Source organism: Rhopilema esculentum, chromosome 4 (assembly GCF_057945365.1).
Source record: "Rhopilema esculentum isolate cy_ngs chromosome 4, ASM5794536v1, whole genome shotgun sequence".
In the NCBI taxonomy this organism is placed as follows: domain Eukaryota; kingdom Metazoa; phylum Cnidaria; class Scyphozoa; order Rhizostomeae; family Rhizostomatidae; genus Rhopilema; species Rhopilema esculentum.
The window spans coordinates 11,990,173-12,017,129 of record NC_142818.1 but is presented as its reverse complement, the minus strand read 5'-3'; the positions used below and the strand labels follow the sequence as shown (position 1 = coordinate 12,017,129).

The window sequence follows — 26,957 nt, the reverse complement described above, 5'->3', positions numbered from 1 at the left end:
TTTCGGACATCGTCTTGGTACTGAAGTAAAAATGAAGGTGCCATTATTAAGAAACTATCTTTTAATGACGGTACGATTTCAGTGCATTTACCTGTAGTCAGCAACTAAATCTACGCAGCCACTGTGGACACAGGGATTTGGAACGCATTCATTTGTCTCATTTTCACAATGATCGCCGTAGAATCCAGGACGACAAGTACAATTGTATGAATTCACCTGGAGAATGAGAGAAATCGTTTCATTAAAAAGATGCCAAGAGACAATTGATTGCAGAGCTTACAATCTACAATATTAGAGTACATAAGTAATCAACATTGCTAATGATTGATGATGAAGAATGATTGATTTGATGATGGTGATTGACAATGATGATTGGTGATGATGACTGATTCTCACGCTACATGATCTATAACAATCATACTCGATACGAAAGCAACGAACCTGGTCAACACAAGTGGCGTTATTTCTGCAAGGACTTGAGCCGCATTCATTGATATCAATTTCACATCGTTTTCCTGTATATCCAGCCAAACAAGTGCATTCAAAGCTATTAACTTGATCGGTACAGGATCCACCGTTTTTACAAGGTGTTGTGGCACACTCGTCGATGTTAATTGAACAGCTCTTCCCGGTATAGCCTGAAGGAAAATGACGAAGCTGTTTGTTCCATTCTAGCTCAAAAGCAAAATCTAGGTTGATAATTCTAACATCCTATAAACACGGGTATTAGTAAGCGTAGTACAGGAACAGTATCACCCTTTATACCTATGACCTTATGCGATTAGGAGTAACTTTGGATGTAAGAATAAAGTACTGATGGCAAAAAGGATTGAAAAAAAAGAACTGCAAGCAGTGGCGTCCCGTGACCATTCTCGCTGGGGGGTGTAAGAGATGCAAAACCATATTTGACACCCCCTACACCCCCCTCACGTACACCCCCTCACTCCCCCGCACGCTACGTCCCTGACTGTAAGTTGCTTGTTTTGTACTTTGAAGAGGATACTAGGACACTAATTGGCACAATTGGCACCAATAGAATTTTAGAAATTTTCTTATAAATAAATTTTGACTAGAAAGCAGTAGCGCAGGGCTGGAAATAAGCGTGGATCTAACTCACTTTGTGGAGTTGTGAATTAAATCGTGAAACTATAATTGTAGTGTGGATTTGTAATTAGTGCATATTCTTAACAGTGCAACATAAAATACCAATAGAAACGCCCAAGATAGAATTAGGAACATTTTTTCAATTCGAAGCGAATGCCCAATCCCAGCGTTATGAATTGCACTCATTTTTATAAGAAAATTGCGTTAAGAAATGAGCAATTGACAATAAAGAAGAATTAAGAAACTTCAGAACTCGAAGCTTCAGTACACGAGGAGAAGAATCAATTGCGCTTTATGATATTGTTGTGTGCTATTTTGAAGTATTATCTCAAGTTAGTTTGCTTTTATTATACTTGCTTCAATAAAGACACTGAGCCAGAAAAAACCACGACCGAGACTATGATTTCCTGCCCGTAATGTATTTTGGAATTTATGTGATATCTTTCAGTAGATATAAGAAAAAGTTAAAAAGCAATTCAACTAAGGTCGTTTGAATTGGAAAAGTATTGGAAACATTCCTCTCAAGGCTACAGCAGCTGAACGATGATAAGCCTCTCAATGGTAGCTGGGAGGAACATTTATTTGAAAATGTTTAATAAAAGTCCTCCCCAACTTTTTTCCAAAAATAGGTTAGAAAATGTTTTGAAAGTTTACGCTAACAAACCCATTAGTAGCAGTTCTGCTGGGAACCCGTTTTTGTATCTGTATTGTATCTAACACGGCTTTGTTTTTTTATATTAATTGAAATCTTCTCTGAATCGTTATGTTCATGAAAAAAGACTGAAAGAAGCAAATGTTTCCTGAAAGGGGTGTTTTCCGGTGTTTCAAAGGGCGTGGCCGTAAAAAAAATCTAGGGGCAAGCCTCCTAGCCCCGTTTCAGCCACTCCGTTATAGGCCGGTGCCAGTGTGACAAGATCTAGCATAACATTATGGTTTTAGCATCATATTGGCCAAAAATCGTCATTTAGCATAAAACTAGCATAAAATTTGGAATCTAGCATAGCACTGGTACAATTCATATATTTTTTTAAAAAAAACATTTACCAAATGGGAGTAACCATTTTGCCAGATGTTTGGAATGGCTGGCAGCCTCATATTTTATGGCTGGCAGCTGAATTCAGCCAGCTGAATGTGAGATGTTTTTACCTTTAAATGCTTTCCCTGCTACGTTAACGTGTAACCCCCGTCTCGGCAGAGCGATAAATGGCTTTTTTCAAAGGAAGCAGTTAGTTGATAGAATGCAATAGAAAGAAATGCGTTTTTCGCTTAACAAAATCTAATTCCTTGCTTGACGTTCTTCTCGAAAGATACAGGCATGACATGAAGCAGCATACGAAAAAGCTAAATTTGTTCTAATTGTGGGGAGTGATAGCGTAATCAAAATTGCTTTGTAGGTTAAAAAAGTTTTCACTTGCTTTAATCTTAAATCGTCTGTTACCTTTTACTTTGTTTCATCATTCATCACTTGCAATTTTGAAATTATTCTAAAAAGTTTTAAATATTTGCAACATGCGGCCAGAATTCAGCCAAATTTTGCTTCTTCGGCCAAATCCATTTATAACGGCCAAGAGGTTTTAAGAAACGCAAAAATAGAGAAATTTGTCCATCAAAACCATTTATCTAAATTGCTAATTTGCTAATTTTTGTTTATGAAGAATGAATACACTGGGTTTTAGATGAATGGTTAAAATGGCCAAATGGCAACTCTGGCCACTTTTGATATTCTGACATGTGTTAGCTTCTATCTCGAGCAGGGTTGCCTTGATTTAAAATTTGGCATAATTTTTGCAAATCTAGCACAATCTTGTGACAGATTTGGCATAATTTCAAAATTGAGATCTGGTCACACTGGCTGGTCAAACTGCGCGAAAAAAGAAAAAGAAGAGAAACACGATTCGTACATCCGCGAGAGAAGAGATCATTTGCCATCTGTCACAAGGTTCTCTTTTATAGCATCAACAGTTTTTGAAGAACAGATTTGATGACAAAAAAATTTGATAGGGTGAATGCAACTAAGAACTTTCCTAAGCAAAAGCGATTTAAGAATGATTCATCTAACTTTTGTCCCGGACAAAATATTTCATTCAATCATGCATTGAAATTTGAGATTTAAGGCCCCGTTTACACGAGAGAAAAAGGAACGGATCCAAAAGATCCGGACCTTTTAAGCACGATATGGGTACAATCCACAAGCGTTTACACGAGATTGATTCCTAAACTATAAAGCGTTTACACGGGAATGGACCAAAATCGAATCGCTTTTTAAGCATGCGCAAAGCCTAAGACCCTGTTTACACTAGCACGGATCCCAGTGGGTACGGATCCACTTTGGATCCGTGACTAGTTTTGTAGGTGTTTAAACTGGAACGGACCCAATTCAGATCGCGTTTACACTAGCACGGATCCAGTCCACTGTCTCGGCTACTTGACCTCCCATTGCGTTTCAACAGACAAAAGCTTTCTCAAGTGAGTTGTTCGCTTTTGCGAGAACGATCGTAGTTAGTCTTAAATTCTCGTACTATTCTTCAAGAACAACTTTATCATTCAGGAAATTTTGCCTGGTCGTTGCCGGGCTCTTCCTGGTCGTTGCCAGAAAGAGCCCGGCATTTGGTTTGCGGTGCCGATATCGCTGTTGTTGAATTTTATGATGTAGGCCTAGTCCCAGGCTGCTTTGTTTAGATATAACCAAAGCTAGTCTCAACTGAAGAATCCTGTGTTGCGCACATAGAAAAGCAATATACTGCAGCCAGGAATTAAAACATAACACTAACATTGTAAGTATAAAAATAACTTTCTGTTTGTATATGGAATTCGAGATTTTTGCGCCAAAAATTGGCCTCTTAAGGAGAAAATTTAATGCCTCGTTTCCGAAGTGTGGTTGGTTTGGTTGGGTTCCAGCCGTTTACACTAGACCTAAACAGGAACGGATCCAAGTGAGTATCCAAGCGATCCAACACGGATCCAGATAGCAGACCCAAGCCTATCAGTGCTAGTTTGGGTACGGATCCATTTGGATCTGTGCTAGTGCAAACGGGGTCTAAATGACTAAGATCACAGAGATCTGAGACTTGTTCTCAGAGGAATTCTACCAGACAAGACAATGACTCAGATTCTCGCAGCAAACCATAATTCTGCCGATGTAGAGTGGCTGATTTCCACTTACAACAAGATAGAGGCCGGTGGGGAAAGCAGAATAGCTCCAGAAAAACTCAACCAATCTGAGCAGATATAAAAATAAACATGCTTGATCTTGCAAGTTTCGTGTTCTATGAACAGCTGCAAAGATATAGTTGCAAAAAACCAAAAACACAAAAGTCTGGGAAGCAAAACTGATTTAAAGGGATTTTTTGAAGGCTAAAGGAAATAAAAAGCAACTTTGACAGAGATTGGAACAAGCCATTTAAAAGGCTCTCCTTTCGATAACTTTTTGCTCACGAGTTAAGACATCACTATATGTTGCAAATTTTCTTACTAACCCAATCCATACATTATAAAGAATCAGCTTTTGCTTCTTATACTTCATTCATTTAAAAATTTGCTCATTCAGGACTTGCTATTTGCGTTATGGTGGCAGTTTCTATATTTGCCACGCCCATGCAGCCAATCAAAACAAAGCACGACGCCCAATTTTTATAAAAAAATGTGGATCTATAAAAATTCGTATTTTAGGCCCTTAGTAGCGTGGTGGCCGGTGGGGCCAGCGGCATGTGCCGCTCCAGGGACCAGATCCTTGTTGGTTTTCATGAAGAGCGTTTGTTCGACTACGACCAAAAGCCAGGTGTCTATTTTCGGTATGTGGATGACACATATACGATTTTCAAAACAATGACTGAATGTGATATTTTTCTAAAAAACCTTAATAGCCTACACCCAGCCCTCCAGTTTACGTTTGAAAAGGAAGAAAATGATTCTTTGCCATTTTTAGATGTTTTGGTCGAAAAGTCCAACACTGGATTTCTTACCAGTGTATATCGCAAGCCTACTTTTACCGGTCAGTACATAAGCTGGAATTCATTTTACCCAAAACAATGCAAAGTCAACCTTGTTAAAACTTTAGTACATAGGGCACTGATGATCTGCTCGAAATCTAAACTGCACGCTGAACTGGAAAAACTCAAAACGATCTTGCTGGACAACGGCTATCCAGAAGACGTCATTTCATCTTATACTAAGGAGAAGATCACAAGTTTTTCGGCTTCTCAAAAGTTTGGTCCGTAAAAGTGACCAGTTTATTTGAAACTACCATGGATTGGTAACACTTCCTTGCGATTCGAGAGTCACATTAGGCAAGTCATAACTAAATGTTTCTTTGCTGTCAATCCTCATATTGTTTACAGCACTAGGAGAGCCCTTCCATCCATTCAAAAGGATTGCGTTCCTAAGAACCAAAAAGTTCCGCCATTTATGAATATACTTGCCAGTGTGATTCTGGCTACGTAGGACGAACAACCCAAAGATTGGGGGAAAGGATAAAACAGCATGTTCCTTCCAACATACGAAACAAAACTGCCCCTCAAAGAGAACAGCCTCCTCGATCTTGTAGGTCTAGAAACACTGTTAAAACTAGTGATTCTGCCATCGGTCAACATCTTTTAGACAACCCAGATTGTGCAAAACTCTATAATGACGACATGTTACGGTTTATTGGCAGAGCCCGGTCGTCCTTCCATCTAGCAGTTTTGGAGTCGATCTACATACAAACGAAAAAGCCGCCATTGTGTAGACAGAAGGAGTTCGTTTTCTCTCTTGGACTCCATTGGTAATTTTTCTTAAGGCACGCGGCACTGATTGGTCAACTCTACCGGTCCTGTGCTTGCGTTTTTCTGATTGGCCTATTTCGATCCGCAACTGGGTATATATTTTTCATCGTGTTCTTTCGGACCCTTATTTTGACGTTTCATGCTCTGAGGAAAAAGCAATTTATGCTCTGAGGAAAAAGCTTTTTCGACGAAAAATCTTTTAGTATGTTGTAAAATGCTTGCTTTTTTCAAAGCCATTTTTAAGTTCTGTACCGCAAAAAAAAATTTAATTTATTTGCAAACCTTTACACAAGAATTAACGATACTAAAAATAGAGATGTAGATGATGAAATCAACTACTCCTGGCTTAGACTTTTATCAGAATGGTAGTAATTCAATACAAAATTGCACAGAATTTGATTCCCTGATCTGTGTTACAAGTATATCTGATTCTTTAGCCAAAAGAATAGTTTATATCCACAGCAAATTTCATACCGTTGTGTTTCGATAATGGGAATCATTGGTGTGAAGCTATTTGAGTAAATCTACAAAATGTCTTTTGCATCGAGGGGAAAATCACTCCAAGAAAATCTCGTACAACTTTTGTGAAAATCCTATTGTTTTATCTGAAAATCTCCGGAAATCCTTTTGTTTTAGGAAAAATCTTGTACGCTATTTGGAAGAGTGAATTGCCACTTGTTTTGCATAACGTATTTATATTATCACATGTTCTTAACTTTTGCAACATGTTGCTATTTTCTTGCAACAACATGTTGCTTTTGCAACAATAGCTATTTGCTATTTTCTAACTTACAAGTCTAACTTACAATTATGGTTTCGTGTCGAAGGGTCATTTCAGCCCTCAAGCATTTATCAAAAGATGCTAGGAAACGCCCATCCGTTGAAACACCTATGTGTCCTGTCTAACGCATATGCGCTTCACGCCATTCGCAGCTAGGCCCTGCATGTCCGCCATTACACTGTAGCATTTGAAACGCATATGCGCCTCAGCCCCTGCAGAAACGCATGCCTATGCAGAAACGCATATGACACCGGCCCCTGATAGAGGTGGTGCACCAAGGGGTAACATAGTTATCTAGGGGGCGTTTCAGAAAGTCAAAGAAACGAAAAAGAAAGAATCTTTTACAAACCTGCCTGGCAGATACATTGATAGTCATTAACTTTGTCCAAACAAGTTCCATTATTGGTGCATGGTTCACCCAAGCACTCATTGATATCCACTTCACAGATTTTGCCTGCAAACCCGGGTTGGCAATCACACTTAAAATTGTTCACCTGATCAATACATGTTGCATTGTTTCGGCAAGGCTTCGACAAACACTCATCAGTATTATTTTCACAGTTTACTCCTAAGGAAAGATACCTCTGTTAATTCTATATTTCAATTCGCTTTTTCCAAATTGTTTGATTGAAAAAATGAGCTTAGTGCACAAGCTACTTAATCTGGCATTGCTAAGGTAGGATATTTAATCTCTCCTAAAGAATAAAAAAGGAAGCTGAAGTAATTAAAAATCAAGCATTATCAAATTCCTCAAAGAAACCATACCATAATAACCAGGCGAACAGAGACATGAATAACGGTTCACTAAGTTGAGGCAAGTCGCTCCGTTTTTACATGGACTAGAAGCACACTCATTGATGTTTTTTTCGCAGAATCCTCCTGTCAGGCCAGGCCTACAAATGCATGTCACCTGAAACGAGTTGAGAAACAGATCAGTATCATACGGTTACGTCCCACCTTTGAATTGCATACGCTGCATCAGGAAAAAGCATATTCGGAAATTCGGCCTAGATAGCTTTCTCTCTCAGTTTTAAGTGGATGTCTTACAGCTTGTTGAAATATTTTATTACCTATTGTGAGCTAGTTCATCGTTCTTTAGCTTTTCAGTTTAAAAATATACTGTAAATTCAGGGCCGGTGAAACGTACTTGAAGGTGGAGGGGCCAAGGTATCAAAGTTAAGGAAAGAAAATTGAATAATTTAAAAGGGTTAAGGAAAGAAAATTTTTTAGAAATATGGTATCCTAGGATGGCCATAAACCATAGCTTAAATAGATTTTAACCGAAGGCAAATTGAAGCAATATTTTTATGTTTTGATCAATATGTCCATGGTTTCGTCTTTTAAAATGTTTACATGTAATATGAAAGGACTTGCAAAGTTTTAGAATAACATTTCTAATGTAGCTCTAAATGAAACATTTTTTTGGTTATAAAAGTAACCAATATAGGATGGAGGGAAAAAATGAAACACAGTTAAAAATTAGCATTGAAAAATTGACACAAAGACTTTAACTTGGAAATTATAAAAAAAAACGGTTTAAAGTTGGAATATTATCCTTTATCTTTTCTTAAATTTTTCGGGAATTAAGTGCTTTAGCAAAAAAGCTTGCATACTGTGCAGTTCAAAACGAGCTGTAATAGAATAAATAATTACATCTAGATTTTCTCTTCCTTAGCAGAAATGGCATATTTGTACAGTCAAACTTTGAAACATTCTTGCTGATATCACTTTGAAAACAAATATCTTGCGATTCTTTATTTTTCATATTCTCAAAAATTTTCTCGCTAGCAGGTTTTCTCTGTAACTACTGATTTCTCTCTTATTGTAAAAATTTGGAGAAACTTACAAATAGACCTTAAAAGCAAAAGATTGGGCCATAGAAAAAACAAAACTCAATCCTTTTGTACTGGCACTAAGTTTTTTTATTTTAGCCAAGTAGTTCATCGTTGAACAACTTAGACAACGTTCGATTTCATATATATCTTCCATGGTAAAGACATAGTAACCAAATTAAAGGTAAGAACATATTTGAAGGAGGAATACTAGGCACAGTTACAGACAGAATGGTAGACTACAATTCTTTCCGTTTTTGCGTAAAAAATGTAATTATCATCTGCAGAAAAGTTTGGCGATCATGGCCTCCGGCCACCCCCGGTTCCGGTGGCCCGGCAATTACGGTTTCAGATTGGTGCTCTCTCTAGAGATGCAAACGTCACGGAGAAGAAGGGAGAGGGAAGTGGATCTTGAGTTTAAACGAAGGCTGTGAGGTCTCAAGATTGAGTCTGAACGGAAATTTTTAGGTTTATAGACGGGAAGGTCTATAGGTTGGAAAGTATATTGAATGACCCATATTTTGAAAAGGGTCGATATTTTGAAAAAACACAAAGGTATGGCAATCTGTTTTCTGGAACATACCGAATTTACGCCATCCACGCAGTTACCCCCGTGCATACAAGGCTGACTTTCACATTCGTTAATGTCAATCTCGCAGTTTGAACCTGTATATCCAGGAGGGCATTTACAGGTATACGAGTTCACTAACTCAGTGCAGCTGCCCCCATTCTGACATGGCGCCGAAGCGCATTCGTCGACCTCGATCTTGCAGTCTTTGCCAGTGTAACCATCTGCACACTTACACGAGTAAGCAAATTTACCACGAATGCACGTGCCGTTGTTCTGACAGGGCGAAGCGTAGCAAGAATCGTTGGCTGCAAGAGTTCACAAAGCACGAAGTTAATTAAAGTTACGTGAATAGATGAAATTAGATAAATTGATAAATGACAGAAAAGACATTAACGTGAAAGAATCTCAAGAATCTTTAGTTTAGTGGATGAACATTTTCTGATCGAACTCTGATAAAATTCTGACTGCATCATGATTTGATCATGCTCACATCATGACAAGACCATAATCCCATCATGGTTACATCGTGATCAGACCTTTAGTATATTTTGATCACGTTCTGATTACAATCTGATCACATGCTGATTACAATACAATCAGAGAATAATCACACCATAATCCAATATTTTACCATTTTCTGCTTCTGAAGGCATGAATTTTTCTAATATTGGCTGTATAGCAAAGTTATCAGCATGAATGGAACATTGCGCGGCAAAACTCGTAAAAATATCTGCCAAAAATGGCACTTATATTACCTAACTCATAAACCTATTCGTTAATAAAGAGCAAACGAGTAAAGAGTAAACGAGGATAGAAATTGTTGCCCCATTCAAGACTTGGTGATCTTTCTGAAAACTTTCAAAACTCTTGATGTTAAAAAAGGGTTGTTATAAGCGAGAAATTAGGACGCCAGCAGACGGGCTAGCTGATGCAAAGCCACTCACTTGGACATTCTGAAACTGAGACTGCGCCTGCTTTGCCGCCAAATGTTCCTCCGCCAGGGCAGAGATAACAGACCACTCGGCCAGTGTTGGGTTGGAAAGTGCCAATGGGACATTGTTCGCAAGGGCTGTATCCATTACCTGAAAAATTACCCGCAGCGCAAGGATCTAAAAGATAGAACATAATAGTCTCAACGACATCACTTATACTTATACTTTTGCTTGCTTCATTTTGTCTGGTGCTTTTCGTGCTATAAAAATCCTTTCTATGCAAACTGACCACACGAAATTTATTTGGTCATAATTTCCTGCCTCAAACTAAAAAGCTTTCGTACTTGTTTAAGTTTTCCTAGCTCAGAACAAAACTTTTTTAACTGAAATTCAACTGAATCCAATAAACATGCTGTTTCAAATGTGCATTCTTTCTATCGTATCGTGTACAGTGGTATGACCTCTATAGCTAATCTCGTGAAAGAAAAAGCATGTTTCAAAAATGATCAGGCAAATGTTATGACCTGCTACTAACTAACAAAAACCGTTTTATGCCGACCAGCACTGTGCTTATATCAGAATTTGAAAAAGGTAAACCCACTGTTGTAACATACAGAGAGTATATAAAACTCAATGCAGACTATTTTCCTTACAAGTCCAAAATGTTATGTCAGATTGTCCATCTCATTATCATATCTTTTCCATATATATAAAAAAAACTTCAGATGAACCCCAGGGGAATCACTCAAACATTCGGATGAACCCCAGGGGGATCTGGGGCGTAGCCTCCAGAAATTTTTTTTGAACCTCGCCCTTCAAACAATCGCAAATGCGGGAAAACGCCCTTTTTGCAAAATTTTCCGCCATTTTTTGATTCATATTAGCTACAGTAAATAGCAAAGTATTTTACAATTGTTATTGACACAAGCATACAGTATACTACACCCCCCAATTAGTTTTGCATCGTTTTTGGACAAATCTCTAGGATCATATTTTAGAAAAGTAGGGGGGTCCTAACCCTCCTATACACCCCTTGGGTACGCCACTGGACCAGAAGGGAAATTTTTACCAATAATTGTCGGATAGACGCCTCTGTATATATAAAGTTCAAGTGGCCCCCCACGGGGGGGGGGGGACGTGCCAAAAACAGCAGTTAGTAAGAGGAAACAATGCTCCATTTAAGAATAGAGCAATACTTAAACAAATATTGTTAAGATCAACTAACAAGACCAAATTTGATAAAAGTAAAACATCAGAAAACTTGAACAAGTACAAGGGGCTAAAAAACGACGTGTCAAATTTATAACAAAAAGAACTTATTTTAAGGATATAAATATAAACTTTGTATCCAATAACGAACGATGATTTTGAAAAACTATGAGACAAGCAATCACAAAAAAAAATCAAAGAAAAAAGTAAAATGATATTTGTAGAGGATAAAAATCTAATCTCAAGTAGCAAATTTATAGCAGAGAATACTTTTTAAAATAAAAATGGTCCAAGACTATGCACGGCAAGCTATATCTTAGATATTCTTTGTCAAACAATAGATTTTCCTGTCGTATGTCAGATCTTTATCTGTTTTAAAAAACTCGCAGCCGTACCATTTCTGTTATTATCAATCTTACTGTTGCAAAAGTCCCTTTAAAATGTCACTTTGGTGAATTTGAGCTTAGTTGATATTTAATCTTTATCTCTTGATAACATTCTTTGGCTGAGGGAGTGTTTTAATGATGATTTTGATTAATGATGATGATGATGAAGGTAATTTGTGATTTTTTTAATATACTCTGTTTGTCTTTAATCCGTTATGCAATTATTTGTTGTCAGTACCCTATTGTTTATGGGAAATTTGTGTGTCATGTGGTTTCCTCATATTTGAAGCAAAATAGGGTTCTTCTCAAGACGGTGTCTGTCAGCGAAGCAATGGGCTAGGCCAACAAGAGATACTCCTTCGTTGGTTTTATGATATTAAATCGTCGGTATATGATAATTTAAGGCATTGATTATTTATAAATGGATTGGCAGGGCCTACGCCACGAATTTGAAAGTGGGGGCCATGTTCAAAGTTATAATGAAAGTCAGTGTTCTGGGGTGAAGACGACGAATTACATCATAGGAAAACCAGCCTTTTGACCGACTTCCATTGTCTGTCTGTATTATAATTGCAAGGGCGCAAATTTAAATTTTATTTGAGGGAGAGGGAGGAAACACGCTCTAGACCGACTGCAGCATGAATTTTTTTTGGACTTACTGAGGGTTTATATAATATTTGTGCTTATTAAGATAGATATGAGCTCTATTACAACAATGACGTCAAGTATACCCCAAAAACTTCTCATCACTTGCATTTGCAGCTGCAGTGAATGGTCTATGAATTAATCAGTTAAAAATTCAAAATTTCCAATATTCATAATTTTCAGTGTAATGTATTTTTTTGATTACGTTTATTTTTATTAAGGAATGCCAAGTTAATCGTTTTCTCAAGAAATCGGTGAAAAATATATTTCAATGAGCGACGAAACGAATTTAAAAGTTTAGGAAAGGCCACCACCATGGTTAGCAGCAAGATAGATTGAATCTTAGGATGGCCAAAAACTATATCTAAAATTGATTAGTAAAAGATCCTGTGACTTTCAATTGTCTTCCCCTAACCAAAGGTTACTCCTGGGCATTCCCTTCAAGTAAAATTGACGTTCCTTGTTGGTAAAAGGGCGTTTTCTTGTGGTAAAAAGGGCCTGCTCTGAAAAATTTTGCTTTGTTCCCCCTGAGCCTAGTAGCTGGCACCACCATTGTCTTCAGGTAATATTCAAATCAGGATTTAAGCAACAATGATTGGGGGGGGGGGGGGTGTTAGAAACTAATTTTGGTGCCACACGCTTCAGGTCACTGGTAAATGATGGTAACGCCAATTTTTAAACATTGATCTCTAACTTTAAGATGAAAACGATAAGAAATAGTGGCGTTGCCCGGATTGGAAGATTGGTGGGGCAAAGAGGAGAAAATTTGTTGGTGACCAGACCCCTACGAATTTGGAAAACACCCGACTTGTAAATGCGTTTGAAAAAGCTATGGCATCTTTACGTGGCAATTTCCCTTTATACAACGTCATATGTAGCTTTTTGTGGCTGACCATATTCTACAACTGTCTATTTCCTTCACCATTCGTTTCCTTCACCTTCACTAACGATTATATCCTGAATTGTGTAATGCGAGGAAGCACTATTAAAACAGAATAAAATTGCCAAAATGCCCTTGAGGTTATCCCGAAATACATTTCAGAAAATTTCTGGACTAGGCGTCTATATCTCTCTCTGCAGCAAACACCATGAGGTCGTCCAAACTTTCTTGGCCAGTCTTATTTCTAGAATAGCTTTTCACTGTTTTCATGAAGCTTGACGAACGTTCATTCGTAGCAACAGATGGAGCTGCAGTAATGAAAAGCGTTTCTTCTTCTAGACCTCTCTGTTGTTTTTATTTGTGCGCTCTCTTTGCAAGTTCAAAGATAACTGCCAGCTCGCTGTGTAGCGTAGTGCAGATTTCATTAGAGAACATATGGGAAATTTCGATAAAAAAGACTGCGCATTTCATCGACAGTGCCCAGCTTTCATGGGTTCAAGACTTCTCCGAATCACTTTTCTTTTTCAGCAAGAGTAGCAGAAAGGCTGTCAATTTACATAAAGAACTTTAGAAGGTGCTGATTTGTTGCAGCTCGAGATTGTGGACTGGGGTGCAGGCTAGAGACTCCTTGTTTATGAAAGGCGTCTGTTTGGTGTCCGGGGCAGCATTTACATTGTTATTCATTGTTCACAATGTCATCCAAAAGAGCTGATGCTTCCACTTTTGCCTCATTATCATCGGCCTTACGTCGTGCAGAGCACGAATAATTGCCTCTTGGCTCCTCCATCCTTCTTCTGATTCTGGTCTTCCTGTCCATCCTTTTTGACAGGTTTTACAGCTTTAAGCAGTTTTCCACATCTTTTGTATTTTCTCTCAAACGTTTCTTTTAGTAATCTTTGAAAATATAACGAATTTTCTTTCAAGAACAGCAAACCTCTTTCCAGTGAGCTAAAACACATGATCAAGGCCATGTGGGGGTACATTTTGTGTAAGGTATTTCTCTTAAAAGCAGATCGTTGATCTTCTGCTGGGCTCTATCGAATTTTCCGGTCATATTTGCAGCTGAATCATAGGTTTGAAACATTACGTCTTCCAGTGGTATATCTTTAAGGTTAAGACACTTGATGAAACATTTGCTGATCTTGAGCCAGATTTGCCTTTGGTCTTTTATCCGAACAAGTCGCTCTTCAGGTTCGGAAATACCTGCGTTGATGAATCTTACAGCAACTGACAATTTGTTGCTATGGTGGCTAACATCAGGTATGGTGTCTGTCTTTACTGAGCAGATGTTCCGTCTGACTTCTTGGGCTAGAATATGTGGTTTTTTGCTTTCTAAACTTTGTCTAGCTAACAGATAAACAATCTGACGAAATTTTCCATCATCATTTCTAAGAAAAGCTTGTCCACCCCTATTCCCGAACAGGAGTTTTAGCCACGTTTTAGCGATCAAGAAGAATCGTCACAAAATCCTTACTTTTTGATCTTTCTAAAAAAGACCATCTATCATGATCTATAATGGTGACAAGACTCTAACTGAATATATTTAAGGAACAGTGTCAAAAGGGAAACAACCAGCGTTCAATAGAGATGTCAATATCAGATAACAGCGTTTTGTATCCGTGCACAGCGTGCGAGGCTTTCGCATTTTTGTATGTTTTATGAAAGGAAACGAATAATTAAGGCTTTTTCTTCAGTCATATTTCTTTCGATAAAGAATGGCGATAAGGAAAAACAAAGGCTATTTTTAAAGCCTTAATACAGCAACTCGAAGGGTGCAGTTTAAAGAAATGGGCCGAAATGACAACAACAAACCTACTTTACGGGTGCATATTATGAGCGAAAAGATTTTTTGAGGTTTGCAGGACAATTTTGGAGTAATCATTTTGTTTTAAAGTGTCTAATGCCATCAAAATTAACCAGGAGAAACGAAATATCTTCGCCATTGACTGAATGAAGCTTTACTTCCTTGGCCTAGTTCAATTGCTTTACACATTTTGGGTCGATAGTCGGTACAAATGTGCAAAAATAGTTATTGTCCTAATTCAATTTTCGATAAATACACTCATTAAATACAATTTATCGAACTTATTGAAGCACCGGAGCACCATCCGCCATTTTTCCAAAGTGGCAAAAACGCACAATGTCCCGTGTATTTGGTTTGTGTTCAAAACCGTGACAGAGGACAAAACTGTAAAAAAGTGGTCGCTGATGAAAACAAGAAGAGAGACAATTGATTAGGACATAAATACACTCTTTTCTTTTTATAAGAACAATTTTATAAGAACAAGAGCCTCAAAATTGGTCAAAAGTTAGGAACAAATTAATAACAGGCCGAGGTGGAGCTACTGAAAAATGCAAATTTGAACAACGTTTTATCTCAAAAACGAGGATTTCTAACCATATGTGGGCGCTTTTTCGGTGAATATTCAAACTTGTTGACAAATGAAAGTTGTCTCTCTCACTTTTGGTGGCAAATGAGGCCTGAACCCTCTTGATTTGACCGAATTATGCACCAAGCAAAATATGTCTTCTTCAATTTGTAATGATTGTGGCGTCAAAAAATGCAACAAATATGAACATTTTTCTTATCGAAAATAGTTCATTTGTTTCAAAAATGTAGCCCTGAGCCATTTTGAGGTTTAGTACTTGTCATTTTCGCAATGATTTAAAAGGTTTTTTAAAGGTTTCTTATGATTTCTTGTTGGTTTTAAGGTTAGATGAAACAAAACTTTTCAATGACGGGGAACAATGAAATAGTTGATGACGTGATCACCAGCCTTCCTTTAATTTAGGGCCCTTGACACGGATTTTGAGCCAAAGACCCACCAGGATTACATATAAAATGAAAAAATATCGGTTACCCTTTTTTACTAGATTGCTTAAGATTGAAATTGATTAAGACTGATATACATTTGAGAAAACTATAGTCGGATCTGTTTCTGCGTCAATCCTGCATACATGCCAAATAAGAACTTAGCTCGAAACCTGCCGTATTTTGAAACCAATTTACACAATCTTACTAACTAAATGTGTAACATGTTGTTTTCTTGACTTTTTATCCCTGTTGTTATAGATTTTCAAATTTTATGTCGCCATTAATGAACGAAATGGTCAGTGGACTGCGGTGCTTTCACCTTATGTCTCGGTCCCCGTCATCTCATTCATGTTTATATGAATAAATGTGATCATTTTTACGATTATAAAAAGAGCCCTGTACAAACACAGTAAAAAGCGATCAGTTATCGAAACATTTTATAGAGACCAAGTCAATAACTTCTCCATTTTAAAAATGATTTGGAAAATAGCATAAACCTATCTTCGCGAAGAAAAGTTTCTTGATCACGTCATGGTGTGGGCATTACGTTATTTTCAAACCTGCAAACGTAAACGTATATCAACCCAATTTATTCCCAAATATTCTAAGTACGAGTTTTCAATATTTGACTATTCCAGACACTACTATTACTTACAAAAACAAATCAGACCACAAGTAGGCTTTCTTTCACGAGAATTTGCAAAGATATCAAAGATATTCACATCGAATTGAAACTGAATTATTTTTTGAATGCAATCTTCAATACCCGAATAGCTAATGAGATGTTTATAATTACGTCTTGAACTTTTGAAGATAGAAATCAGAGGAATCAGATGTTTTAGCCGGTTTTGTTTTCGGCCTATGGCCCATGGCTTGAAGCCTACAAAGCCTTAATTTCACGAACCAATCATAAGGATGATAAGAGGACGATTGAAATTTGAAAATGAGGCTTTTGAAGTTACCGGCCATCGACCATGAGCAAAAAGGAGCTGTCTAGTTTCCATACTGCTCGACCTGATGACGGAATTAGTTTACCCTAAACCTAACCCTAACCCTAAACCTAACCCTAACCCTAACCCTAACCCTAACCCTAGCCCTAAACCTAACCTTAATCCTTACCCTAACCCTAACCCTTTACTTGAATTAATACTAATTTATGACTTTTAATCATGCTTATTTATGACTATCAGGTCGGGCAGCATGGAAACTAGACAATTCCGGGCAAAAACGGCTGAAACATTCAATTTCTGTCTTGCTCTTTTATGAAAAACCTAGAATGTTTATTTCATTGATTATCGAATAGTGATATGGACCTACCTTTGCTCAAAGCATAGAAAATCCGACCGCGTTAGATTGCAGTTATCTAAATCCCGGTCAAATTGTGAAACTTGTTTGACCTGCATCAATGTCTTCTTGAATTGTATAGTCCTTGTGTGCTGTGCTTTTCATTTTGAAATATTTTTTTGTGTTGTAATTCAAGTACTTGTTCAAGCATGATGAACGGGCTTGTTTTCGGTTTTTTTTTGTAAATTTATGCTTTAAATAGACACAAACGCTATAACTAACCTTCGTTTTAATCCTTTGCTTTATTTGTTTGTTAAGATAATTTATTTGTTTTGTACTTAGTGGATTCAAAGTTGCCAAGAAATAGTTGTGTTTCGAAGAAAGTTGTTTTTTTGGTTTTATTTATTAATTAATTTAATTTTCCCCACCTACACATTCCGCTATTGATTTTGCTCCAGTTGATTTTGTTGATTGGCCAGACAGGCACTTCACACATTTGGTCGACTTTTCAGACGATTGGTACTCGCCAATTGGACACGGGCGACAACCGGGACCAAAGCCATCGCTAGAAAATGTGCCAGCTTTACAGTATACTGTGGAGATAAGAGTTATGTTTATAAAAGGAAAAATGTCATTCAGCCCAGGGACGTCGTATACATTTCAAATTAAAAAAGGTAGATGTAGTGGGAAGGATAAGCAGAAGAATTGTGCAAATTGTGGCACAAGCACCAACATTTCAGAAAACACCAAGTTTGATACGCAGAACAACATGTCTGGACCCAAATCATATCTGGTCCCTAAATTCTATTTTCAGCATGGGATACTCTGATCCACTACCCCCAGTTGTACCATTGGGCATAAGCGAAGAACTCCTGGTCACAGAATGTTGACATTCACGGTTTAAAGGCAGTTTGCTACGCCCATTAACATGTGATATAGACCCAAATGTCTGGTCCCTCAGAAAGTTAAAATTTATCACATGTTGCTTAGCGTATCAAACAAGGGCTATCGTGGCTCAAGGGACAGAGCCAAAATCCCCTGGAACCTATTCAAAACAGGAATATTTTACGGAGGCCATATCCTCCCCCGTCCTTAAATCGCTTGCTATTGTGTGTAAAACTCCTGATTTTAAAAAGGTATGCGAAGAAAATTACATAAAAAGCAATTGCTATTGATGACCTATTGGATAAAAAAGTTGGCTAGTTTATCCAATGGTACCTGTCTCTGTAGTCCAAAATCTGCATCTTTTTATTACCATCTCAAATAATGAAATTTTGCATCCAAAAATAGACTGAAAAAACGGTCAAAATTTAATGTATCATAGAGTTTGCTTACAGTACCTAGGCATTTCTTTGAGTAAGTTCCTAGAGTTCCTGAACCAGATGGACACCGCAGACAGCCTGGTAGGCCGCCAAAGGGTGCAAACGTATTTACTGGGCATCCGAAACAGTTCTCCATTGTTGTATTGTAATACATTCCAGAGGTGGCGGTGTCTAGCAAACAAAAGAGATAATTCAAAACTTGCAGTGGCTAGTGTTCTCTATTTCAAACGGCATATTGTTCATGTGCCTTGGGGGGGGGGGGGGGAGGGGGCAACATGTAGTCAAAATAGAAGCAGTGCTGTCGAAAGGGAACACCTCCGTAAGCTGCAAGGAAGTATGTTACCAGCTTTCTTGAAGTAGGGGGCACGTTTTGCCAGGGGTGCCCCCCTAGAAAACTAGGAAGGGAGTAAGGCTGTAGGCTAATTCAAGAAGCCACATCCATGACCACACCCTCACAACACTAAATATGCTTGCATTTGTGCTACAGACTTTTTGTGTATATAATTTATTAAAACTATTCGATTGCACTGACTGATAAGAAATTGCTTGTTCATGAGGAAGCTATAATATACTTAAGGATTGCCAACACAGAATTCGTCCAACCAAATATGAACTCACTTCTTAAGAGAGGCAGAGCCACTCCCCCATATCTCTCTGGATTTTAAAATTGGGGCTAAGCCCCCTTCAACAGCACTACTGCCTGTCCTGTGTGTCCCCAGATGACTACGTCTATGGTTATTCAACTTTCGTGTATCTCTATGATATAAATTGGTCCAGGATACTGAAGGTACTAAGCGTCCAAGAAAAGCTCCAACGCAGCAACCACAATATTACCACCCTGTCTTTCAACTTCTTCGACATTTCTGTATTCACTGAGCATTACTAAAATTTTGGCAATATTTAACTGACTTTTAATAAACCTTCAAAACCTCTACGAAGATTTTATTAAAAAGTCAAAGCTAACGAAACTTTGATTTGTCATTTTGGATCAGAAGAAGATTTGCAGAGATTTTCATATTTCAAAGGATTTTTATCAGATTTTCGGATTTTTTTCCGGATTTTCAGAAGGGTGTACGGTATTTTTGGAAGTGAAATGCCCCTCGCCAAACGTACTAGTATATAGCCTCGTCTATATGTTATGCTCTGTTCTGTTTCATTAACCTCGTATTGACATGATTTAGTATAGAAGTGTTTATTGCCGATCATGGAGGGTTTATTTCATTACACTGTTTTAACTTGCGACACCCAGCGATATCTCGACAAAGATGACCCTAGCCAAAGCAGTAGGAAGTCCACTTTTCGACCCTTAAAAATGCGACGGAAACATGCTACAAGCATTCAGAGATTTTATTGACTCTTGGGAAATGTAGCCTGTGTTCCAGACCCCTAACTTGAAAGTAGAGGGTCTGTGTAACCGAGAGCAATATCGTGTACGAGCTTTTCCCAGGATCTCTGGGAAAATTAATTATGCAAAAAATTATGCGGCAATCCCATGACAAAAGTGAACAACAGCGTGAACAGAGCGTAGTTTGCTGGGGCAGTTTACGCATTCAAATAGCGAAAAGAAATGTGTGCAAATTTAAAGTTTATCTTTATTTTGTCAGACAATGCCACAATAATGTCTGAAAGCATTGAATATATCATGATGCCTAGACAATTGTCGCCCGGCGCGAGGATGGAAACACTTCAAAAACCGGAGGATGAATTTTAATCAAAACACGCTTTGTGTTGATAACTCTTCTCTTATATGTTAATGAACGTTTAAAAACATTTTTTCAAATCAGAATTTGAAATTTCAAACAAGGAACTTAGAAGACGTGTTTATAACAAAGCAATCACTATCATGATGAAAAGAAATGATGGAAAGTACAAGGCATGGGCCTAGGCCTACCGACTCACATTGCCAAAAAAATAGTCCACTCAGTTAGGCAGCCTTGTCCGGATCAATGACAAATGTTTACTAGTCTTAAGCAATTTCCACTGTGTGTAAACTTGCGTTTATAACCAGAGATCATTCTCTACGGTATGAAGCCAAAGCGTCTTGTCTACTTTTCGGTTTCCATTACTTATCGCTACCTCGAAAGTCATGTTGTCCGTCATCGTATCCACCAGATCTTGTCTCAAAAAATCCTTCTTTACATTAAATTCGAGCCAAGGTAGAAAATAAACATCTTCTACCATGCAAAATCAAATGTCTACTCAAAGCAAATCGACTGGTTGCCATGTCAATTTTACTTCGATTGCTGCATGCGGTAGATTTACTCCCCATCAACTGCTGTAAAATGAGCAAGATTGGTCCAAATCCCCTTTAATCTGTTTTGGTCAGAACCAATGAAGTGTCCCAATGAAGATCTTCAACATCAAATAGCAGAGCAACATTTTCAAAACTTTTCTTCTAACAAATAAATCTATATCATACTGCCACGACCGATCAAAATATTAGCGCTTCTTCTTGCATGATTACACAGATCTTTGATAATTATGCAAAAAATTCAATTCAATCCCCGTACGCGATTTTGCTCTCGGTTACACAGACCCTCTACTTTCAAGTTAGGGGTCTGGAGCACAGGCTAGGGAAATGTGGTATGAAGTTGCAACAATGGGGGAACTGAAAGAGCATTCATCAGATGCCAATAGGAAGAAACACAAAGCAAAGGTATTTCGCCTGTGTGCATTCACAGGTGAACGATTCAAAGCTGAATACAACCAAGATATGGCCAAAATGAAAGCTGCTGATTTTGATGAAATGGTACAAAAATTACATGAAAGATACGGGCCATCTCAAAACCGGGCACTTTTGCATTATCAGTTCCATCAACTCAAACAGGAACCAAGTGAGAAATGGTGCTTTTATTGAGAAATTCTGTCAGCATGCTGATAAATGTGCATTCAATGGTGCAAATCACGTTACATATCACGTGACACACTTCTCCAAACCGCAAAGGGGGATTAATATTTTCCCTCAGTCGAGATTAACGAGCCCGTTGTGGCTGCCCATGATATATACCATCAACAATTTCTTCTCCTTGGATTAAGGGTCGACCTACCATAACTTATGACTCTGCAGCTGCCCGAAGAGCACAGAAAGGGACCCCTTTGTCAGCTGGGACAGCACAGGTATTTAGATTGTTGCGATAAACAACTTTGTCTTCACACTCTACGGATCTTATGGTATAATTAATCTCCTTTTTTGAAATAATCTTAAAATGTCCGATCAAAGATTCCGGTATCTTTGGTCCGATCCATCTACCTCCAAACTTCCTTGGCTTAGAGCGACGTTGCTTATCGTAAAAAGTTTTCAGCCTGGATCTACTGGATGAGAGATTCTGTTGAGCTGAACGCTAATTGACTGCAGAGATTGACGAACTGACTGTGAATACTTAGACTGTCTTCATGGGAATGGGCAAGTTTAACTCAAGAAAAGGTATAGGAGCTTGGCGACCCAAAAGGGACAACCCAGTGGACTCATACGCACCAGTGTTATAGGCAAAAGCCTCCCCCATCTATCTGGATAGTTCCTGGATAGTTCGATTATGTCGCAGTTGTTATAGACTTGTGTGTCCCATTAACATACAAATTTCCTGCATCAAATGGCTTTCGATTTTGCGCTCTTGGTTGAAGTGGATGATGGTTGGTAGACCAAACTGACTGAAAACATGTGTAACTAAAAGTTCAGCAACCGTGTGAGCTTTCTGGTCTTTTGTAGGGAAAACATCACAAAGGGTTCCCTGATAACAAGTAAATGCTTGTTACCCCAGCTGGTCTCAGGCATAGGACCCATGAAGTCCATTGCCCAGGAAACAAAAGGCTCATTGACAGTGATATATCGGAGGGAGCAGGGTTTTTGGATGAATCTAATTTGTTTCCAGCACAATTTTTTGCAAGATTTGATGAAATCAAAATTTGATTTTTTGCCATAGGCCGGAAAAAGTTTGTACGCAAAAAAGAATGCTGTGTATGTCCTGCAGAACAGATTGAACCAAGGCAGATGGAACAATAAAATAATACTCTGGTAAAAGCCTCTCAGCAGTTAAACTTTTGACAAGAAGGCTATTGACAATGTGCAAGGAATCCCAATCGTGTCAAAATGTTTTTAATACATGGTCATGAGATCAAGCGAATAAGGACGACTTAGCGTTGTCTGCAGATTTGAGGCCAATAATGATGCTTAAGCGAGGATCTTGATTTTGAGCTACTTAAGACTTATAAAGTGTGAGAAGGAAGAACCGCAGGATAGGCTGTCCGCCGGATTCTGTGAATCTTGCATGAGATTGAAAATGAAAGGTATACAGGAACAAAGCAATACGACGACGAGAATCCAATGTCACGAAATAAATTTTCAAAATAAATTAAATTTAAGAGTATACTAATATTTCGCCCCGGCATACAGGGCTTCATCAGAGTAAAAAAGGGTTATAGTTGTGGCACAATTGAGACAGGCTTTGTTGGCATGTTAACGTGAAAGTGCATCCGCATTTCCATTTTCAGGGCATGGCCTATGGTGTATCTCAAAATTATATTTATGCAAGTCCATAATGAATTTAACAATCAACCTTTTGGCTTAATAGAGTCTACGGAGCACTATGCTCAGTAACCACAGTAAATTTCTTGCCTTAGAGATAAAGACGAAAATGATCAGTGGTGAAGCTTATTGCTTATGCTTCCTTTCTATTTGCAGAGTATTTCTGTTCACGGTCGAGGCACGTTGCGTTGCCATGACCCAATCAACATTTGTGTCGTATTTTTTTGGGTTAACTATGTACGTGGCTTCATGTTTAGCACGCCAACTAACGAAGATCCTCCTTAGTCGATGTTTCCATGCACCTGCGGTATTTACATCAAGACAAGGGTGAAACTTTGCCCGAGCTTATGCAGAGGTATCCACATTATTCAAAAAGAACCATTTATAACCGCAGCCGTCTACCCATTGGAGATAAAAAAAACAACCATTTATAGTCGATAGAAGACACTCAAATAGGAACAGGAACAGGAATTTCTAAGGTACAGGAAGATCTTAGAAAGAGATTGCAGTTGGCTCGGAAATTTGAAAAGTTGCCTGAAAGTTTTTGGAAGGAGGGGGTATCCTTTTATTTTGATAGAACCGGTTGGGTGCACAGGACAATCTCTTGTCAAACAGTAAGAACGGCACAAACACGAACATGGAAGAAACGTTGTGAGTGTCTGAGCCTTCATTGCACGACAAGGGCAAAAAGGAAGGATCAGGAAGTAGAATGGCCAGGTTCATGGTAGCAATTGCATATGGAAGAGGTGTAATATCATGCCTTCGGTCAGGGCCGCCGAGAGCCACGACGGGCCCCAGGGCAGCTCAAACTCACGGTGCAGCTCAAGCTCAAACAAACTGGGCCATGTACAAGCACAAAAGTGGTGCGAAAAAGCGAAAAGAGAAGAAATTAGAAATATCAAAATCCTTGGAAAACCAAAGATCGAGTTAGAAGTTCGTCTCGGCAACTCCGTCTGATGCAAGCCGCTCAAACGATAGCCCCGACGATGGCTCAGCTCACCTTGTCACTTCAACGGATATAAATCTAGAAGAAGGGTTGATCGATTCAAGTGAAAACTCAGAGAGTGTCCAAACGAAGTCATTGTCCAAGCAAGTCCAGCAAGTCGAAACTGTATATGTTTCTGAAGAATTAGAAGCAGAAAATGAAAATCACGCTTCTCCTGAAGGTGAATCAAACAACGTTGAGACTCCCATTGCCGCTGAAAACGAGGAAAGTGCAAGACCTGATACATTTGGCTCCGATGTCGGATCTTTATGTAATAGAAACAGAAGTATTGATTCATCAGTTTGTGAATTAGCAGTAAAAAATGGACGAATACCTCCTAATGCCCAACTGCTACCAAGAGACTCTACACGAAGACCGTTTCCAACTGTCATACTCCAGAAAGAGATGCAGAATGGTGAATTTCAAGACAAAAATTGGTTGACCTGGAGTCCTTCTTAATCCTCTTTGTTTTGTTTTCCTTTCCGTCTGTTTGCAAACTTAAAAGACAAAAGTTTGAGCATTTTGGCCACAGAAAGAGAATGGGAGAGCACTGGCAGCTGGAGAAAGCTGTATGACAAAATACCCTGCCATAAAGCGAGCCACTCTCACAAGATTCACTACATTGAATGAAAAGAGCTTCAAAGAAGTCTCCTGTCATTTACTACAGTTGTCCACCTAGAAGAATCCCGCATTAGACAGGAGTCATTTCACTGGCGACAAATTCTTCGCAGAATCATCTCCGTGGTGTTCTTTCTTTCAAAACGACGTCTTGCCTTTCGAGGGTCCTCTCAGCGTTTAGGAGATCCAAGCAACGGAAACTTCTTGGTATTGATAGAGCTTCTCAGCCAGTATGACCCTACTTTAGCACGTCACGTAGAAAAAATAAAAAAGTCACAAGAAGAAAAGAGACGACTTCAAGTGCACTATTTGTCAGCCGACTCCCAAAATGAGTTTCTCAAGACATGTGCAGATAAAGTCCGCTAAAGCTGTTCTTGAAAAACGGAGAAGTGCAAAATATTATTCCTTGATTGTCGATGCAACACCAGATTCTTCACACACGGAGCAAACAACATTTGTGTTCCGATATGCTGCTTTCAATGAAGAAGAACAGGAATGTAAAGTTGAGTACTCCATGGCATATGTCGACTTTAGTAAGAAAACAGGAGAGGAAATAGCAAATATGATTCAGAATTATCTTTCTGATAATTCAATACCGCTTGCTAATTGCAGAAGTCAAGGATATGATAATGGGGCTAACATGGCAGGAAAATACAAGGGAGTAAAGGCACACCTACTCGAAATAATTCCTTGGCTATCTTTTCTCCTTGTGCTTGTCACACCTTAAAACTTGTTGGAGTTGATTCTGCACAGTCATGTGATGAAGTCAAATCATTCTTTGAATATGTCAAACTCAACCTCATGAAAAATTTCATGAGGACCACAATGGGACAAGTCCGGCTTAATGACTTGGCTGTGCTATCACTTGAGCGAGACATTGCTCGAAAAGTAGATTTGCAAGATGTTAATAACACGTTTGCTGAAGGAAAAGCCCGCAAGGCCTTACTCTCGGACAGTTGAAGACATTAAAGCTTACTAGAGTGTTACCTTGCCTGTTAAACTATTTTGTTTACTTGATGGGTATTTTGTTTCTTAACGGTTATTTGATTTATTATTATGACTTCCCTCATTCAAAAATTACCATTTTAAGAAATTGAAGACTTATTGACGGGCCCCTATCTGGCACTGGGCCCCTGGGCAGTTGCCCCCTTGCCCCCCCTCTCGGTGGGCCTGCATTCGGTACACTTCACCTGTAAATGGCGAATTCTGTTGTGAATCAGCGAGCATTTTCCTGGCATGTTTTAGGTCTCAGCAAATCCAAGAGGAAAGCTCTTTCTTCAAGATGGGGAACCTAACCAAAACAGCAGGAGAGCATTTGAAGAAGTTGATTCAAGCTTGCTGGTAGCCAGCCTCGTAATTATGTTTTTCAAGTTCTTGAAACACATTGACTTATTCAAATGTAGTAATTGGTAGAGATTTTATGCGCCTTTTCTGTTCTGTCCGGTTTGATTTCGCCGGAAAAAAAATTCAGTTAGGAAACCTCTCACTGTCCGAATTATCGTCCAAAACAGCAAGTGTGAGGTTGAACGAATGTGTTACTATTCCTTCTCGCTGAGAATCAATCGTTTTAGTTAAATTATCAAAAAACAATTCTCTGTTGCAAGGAGATTTCGAACCCAAGATTGGTCCAAAGATACCAAGCTTGTATGCTACAAGATCCTGTGTAATACCGAACATCGATGGAGTATTTCAAATAACCGCCCTAAATGTTACTACTTCGAACATTACATTGAAATCGCGAACCTCGATGGGTTTTAGACAACCAGCCAATTTTTAGGAGTGTGGCAACCGATGAAAATCTTAATTCAACTCTTGCGGATAGCAAAATCAGTGAAATACTATCATGTGATCAGAAGTTGTAAGTAACCAGACTGTTTGAGCAATATAAGAATGTCTTCGATTCTGTTAGAACATGGAATAGTCACCAATGATGCCCTTCCTGTAAGTCACAAAACCCTCAGGATTTCTGTTGAATGGGAAAAGGACACCGATAAACAGGTTGCTGAAATGCTTTTCAATGATATTATTCGGCCCTCTTCGTCACTTTGGAACGCCCCAGTGATTTTAGTCAAAAAGGAGGATGATAGTACTCGTTTTGTTTGCAACTCTCAATTGATATCTCACGGTTTATTCAGCCTTTTTCTTGAGTTTTACTCTCATTTTGCGATAGAGAATCAAAGAATGCATGGGGAGGGATTCGCCTCAGTAATCGACAAGATGGCAGGAGCACAATATTGGACAACGCTGGATGCTGCATCGGCGTACTGGTCAATCCCTCTTGCAGACAGTGACAAGGAGGAAACAGCATTCT

General features: G+C 38.6%; 1 protein-coding gene across 3 annotated transcripts in view; it reads right to left on the bottom strand.

Moving 5' to 3' along the window:
• LOC135693050 (uncharacterized) overlaps nt 1-26,957 on the bottom strand; it is a 71,612-nt gene that overhangs the window by 14,228 nt on the left and 30,427 nt on the right. For 2 of the 3 annotated variants that reach the window (XM_089116007.1, XM_089116008.1), the window contains 8 exons: nt 18,540-18,692; nt 17,628-17,792; nt 9,993-10,157; nt 9,061-9,353; nt 7,411-7,555; nt 6,995-7,213; nt 442-638; nt 92-216 (listed from right to left, as the gene is read on the bottom strand). In XM_089116007.1, the coding sequence (XP_088972133.1) occupies nt 92-216; nt 442-638; nt 6,995-7,213; nt 7,411-7,555; nt 9,061-9,353; nt 9,993-10,157; nt 17,628-17,792; nt 18,540-18,692 (1,462 nt within the window). Of the gene's footprint in view, nt 1-91; nt 217-441; nt 639-6,994; nt 7,214-7,410; nt 7,556-9,060; nt 9,354-9,992; nt 10,158-17,627; nt 17,793-18,539; nt 18,693-20,420; nt 21,548-26,957 lie in introns of those variants that run through there. The other variant, XM_089116009.1, reaches the window with a different exon arrangement.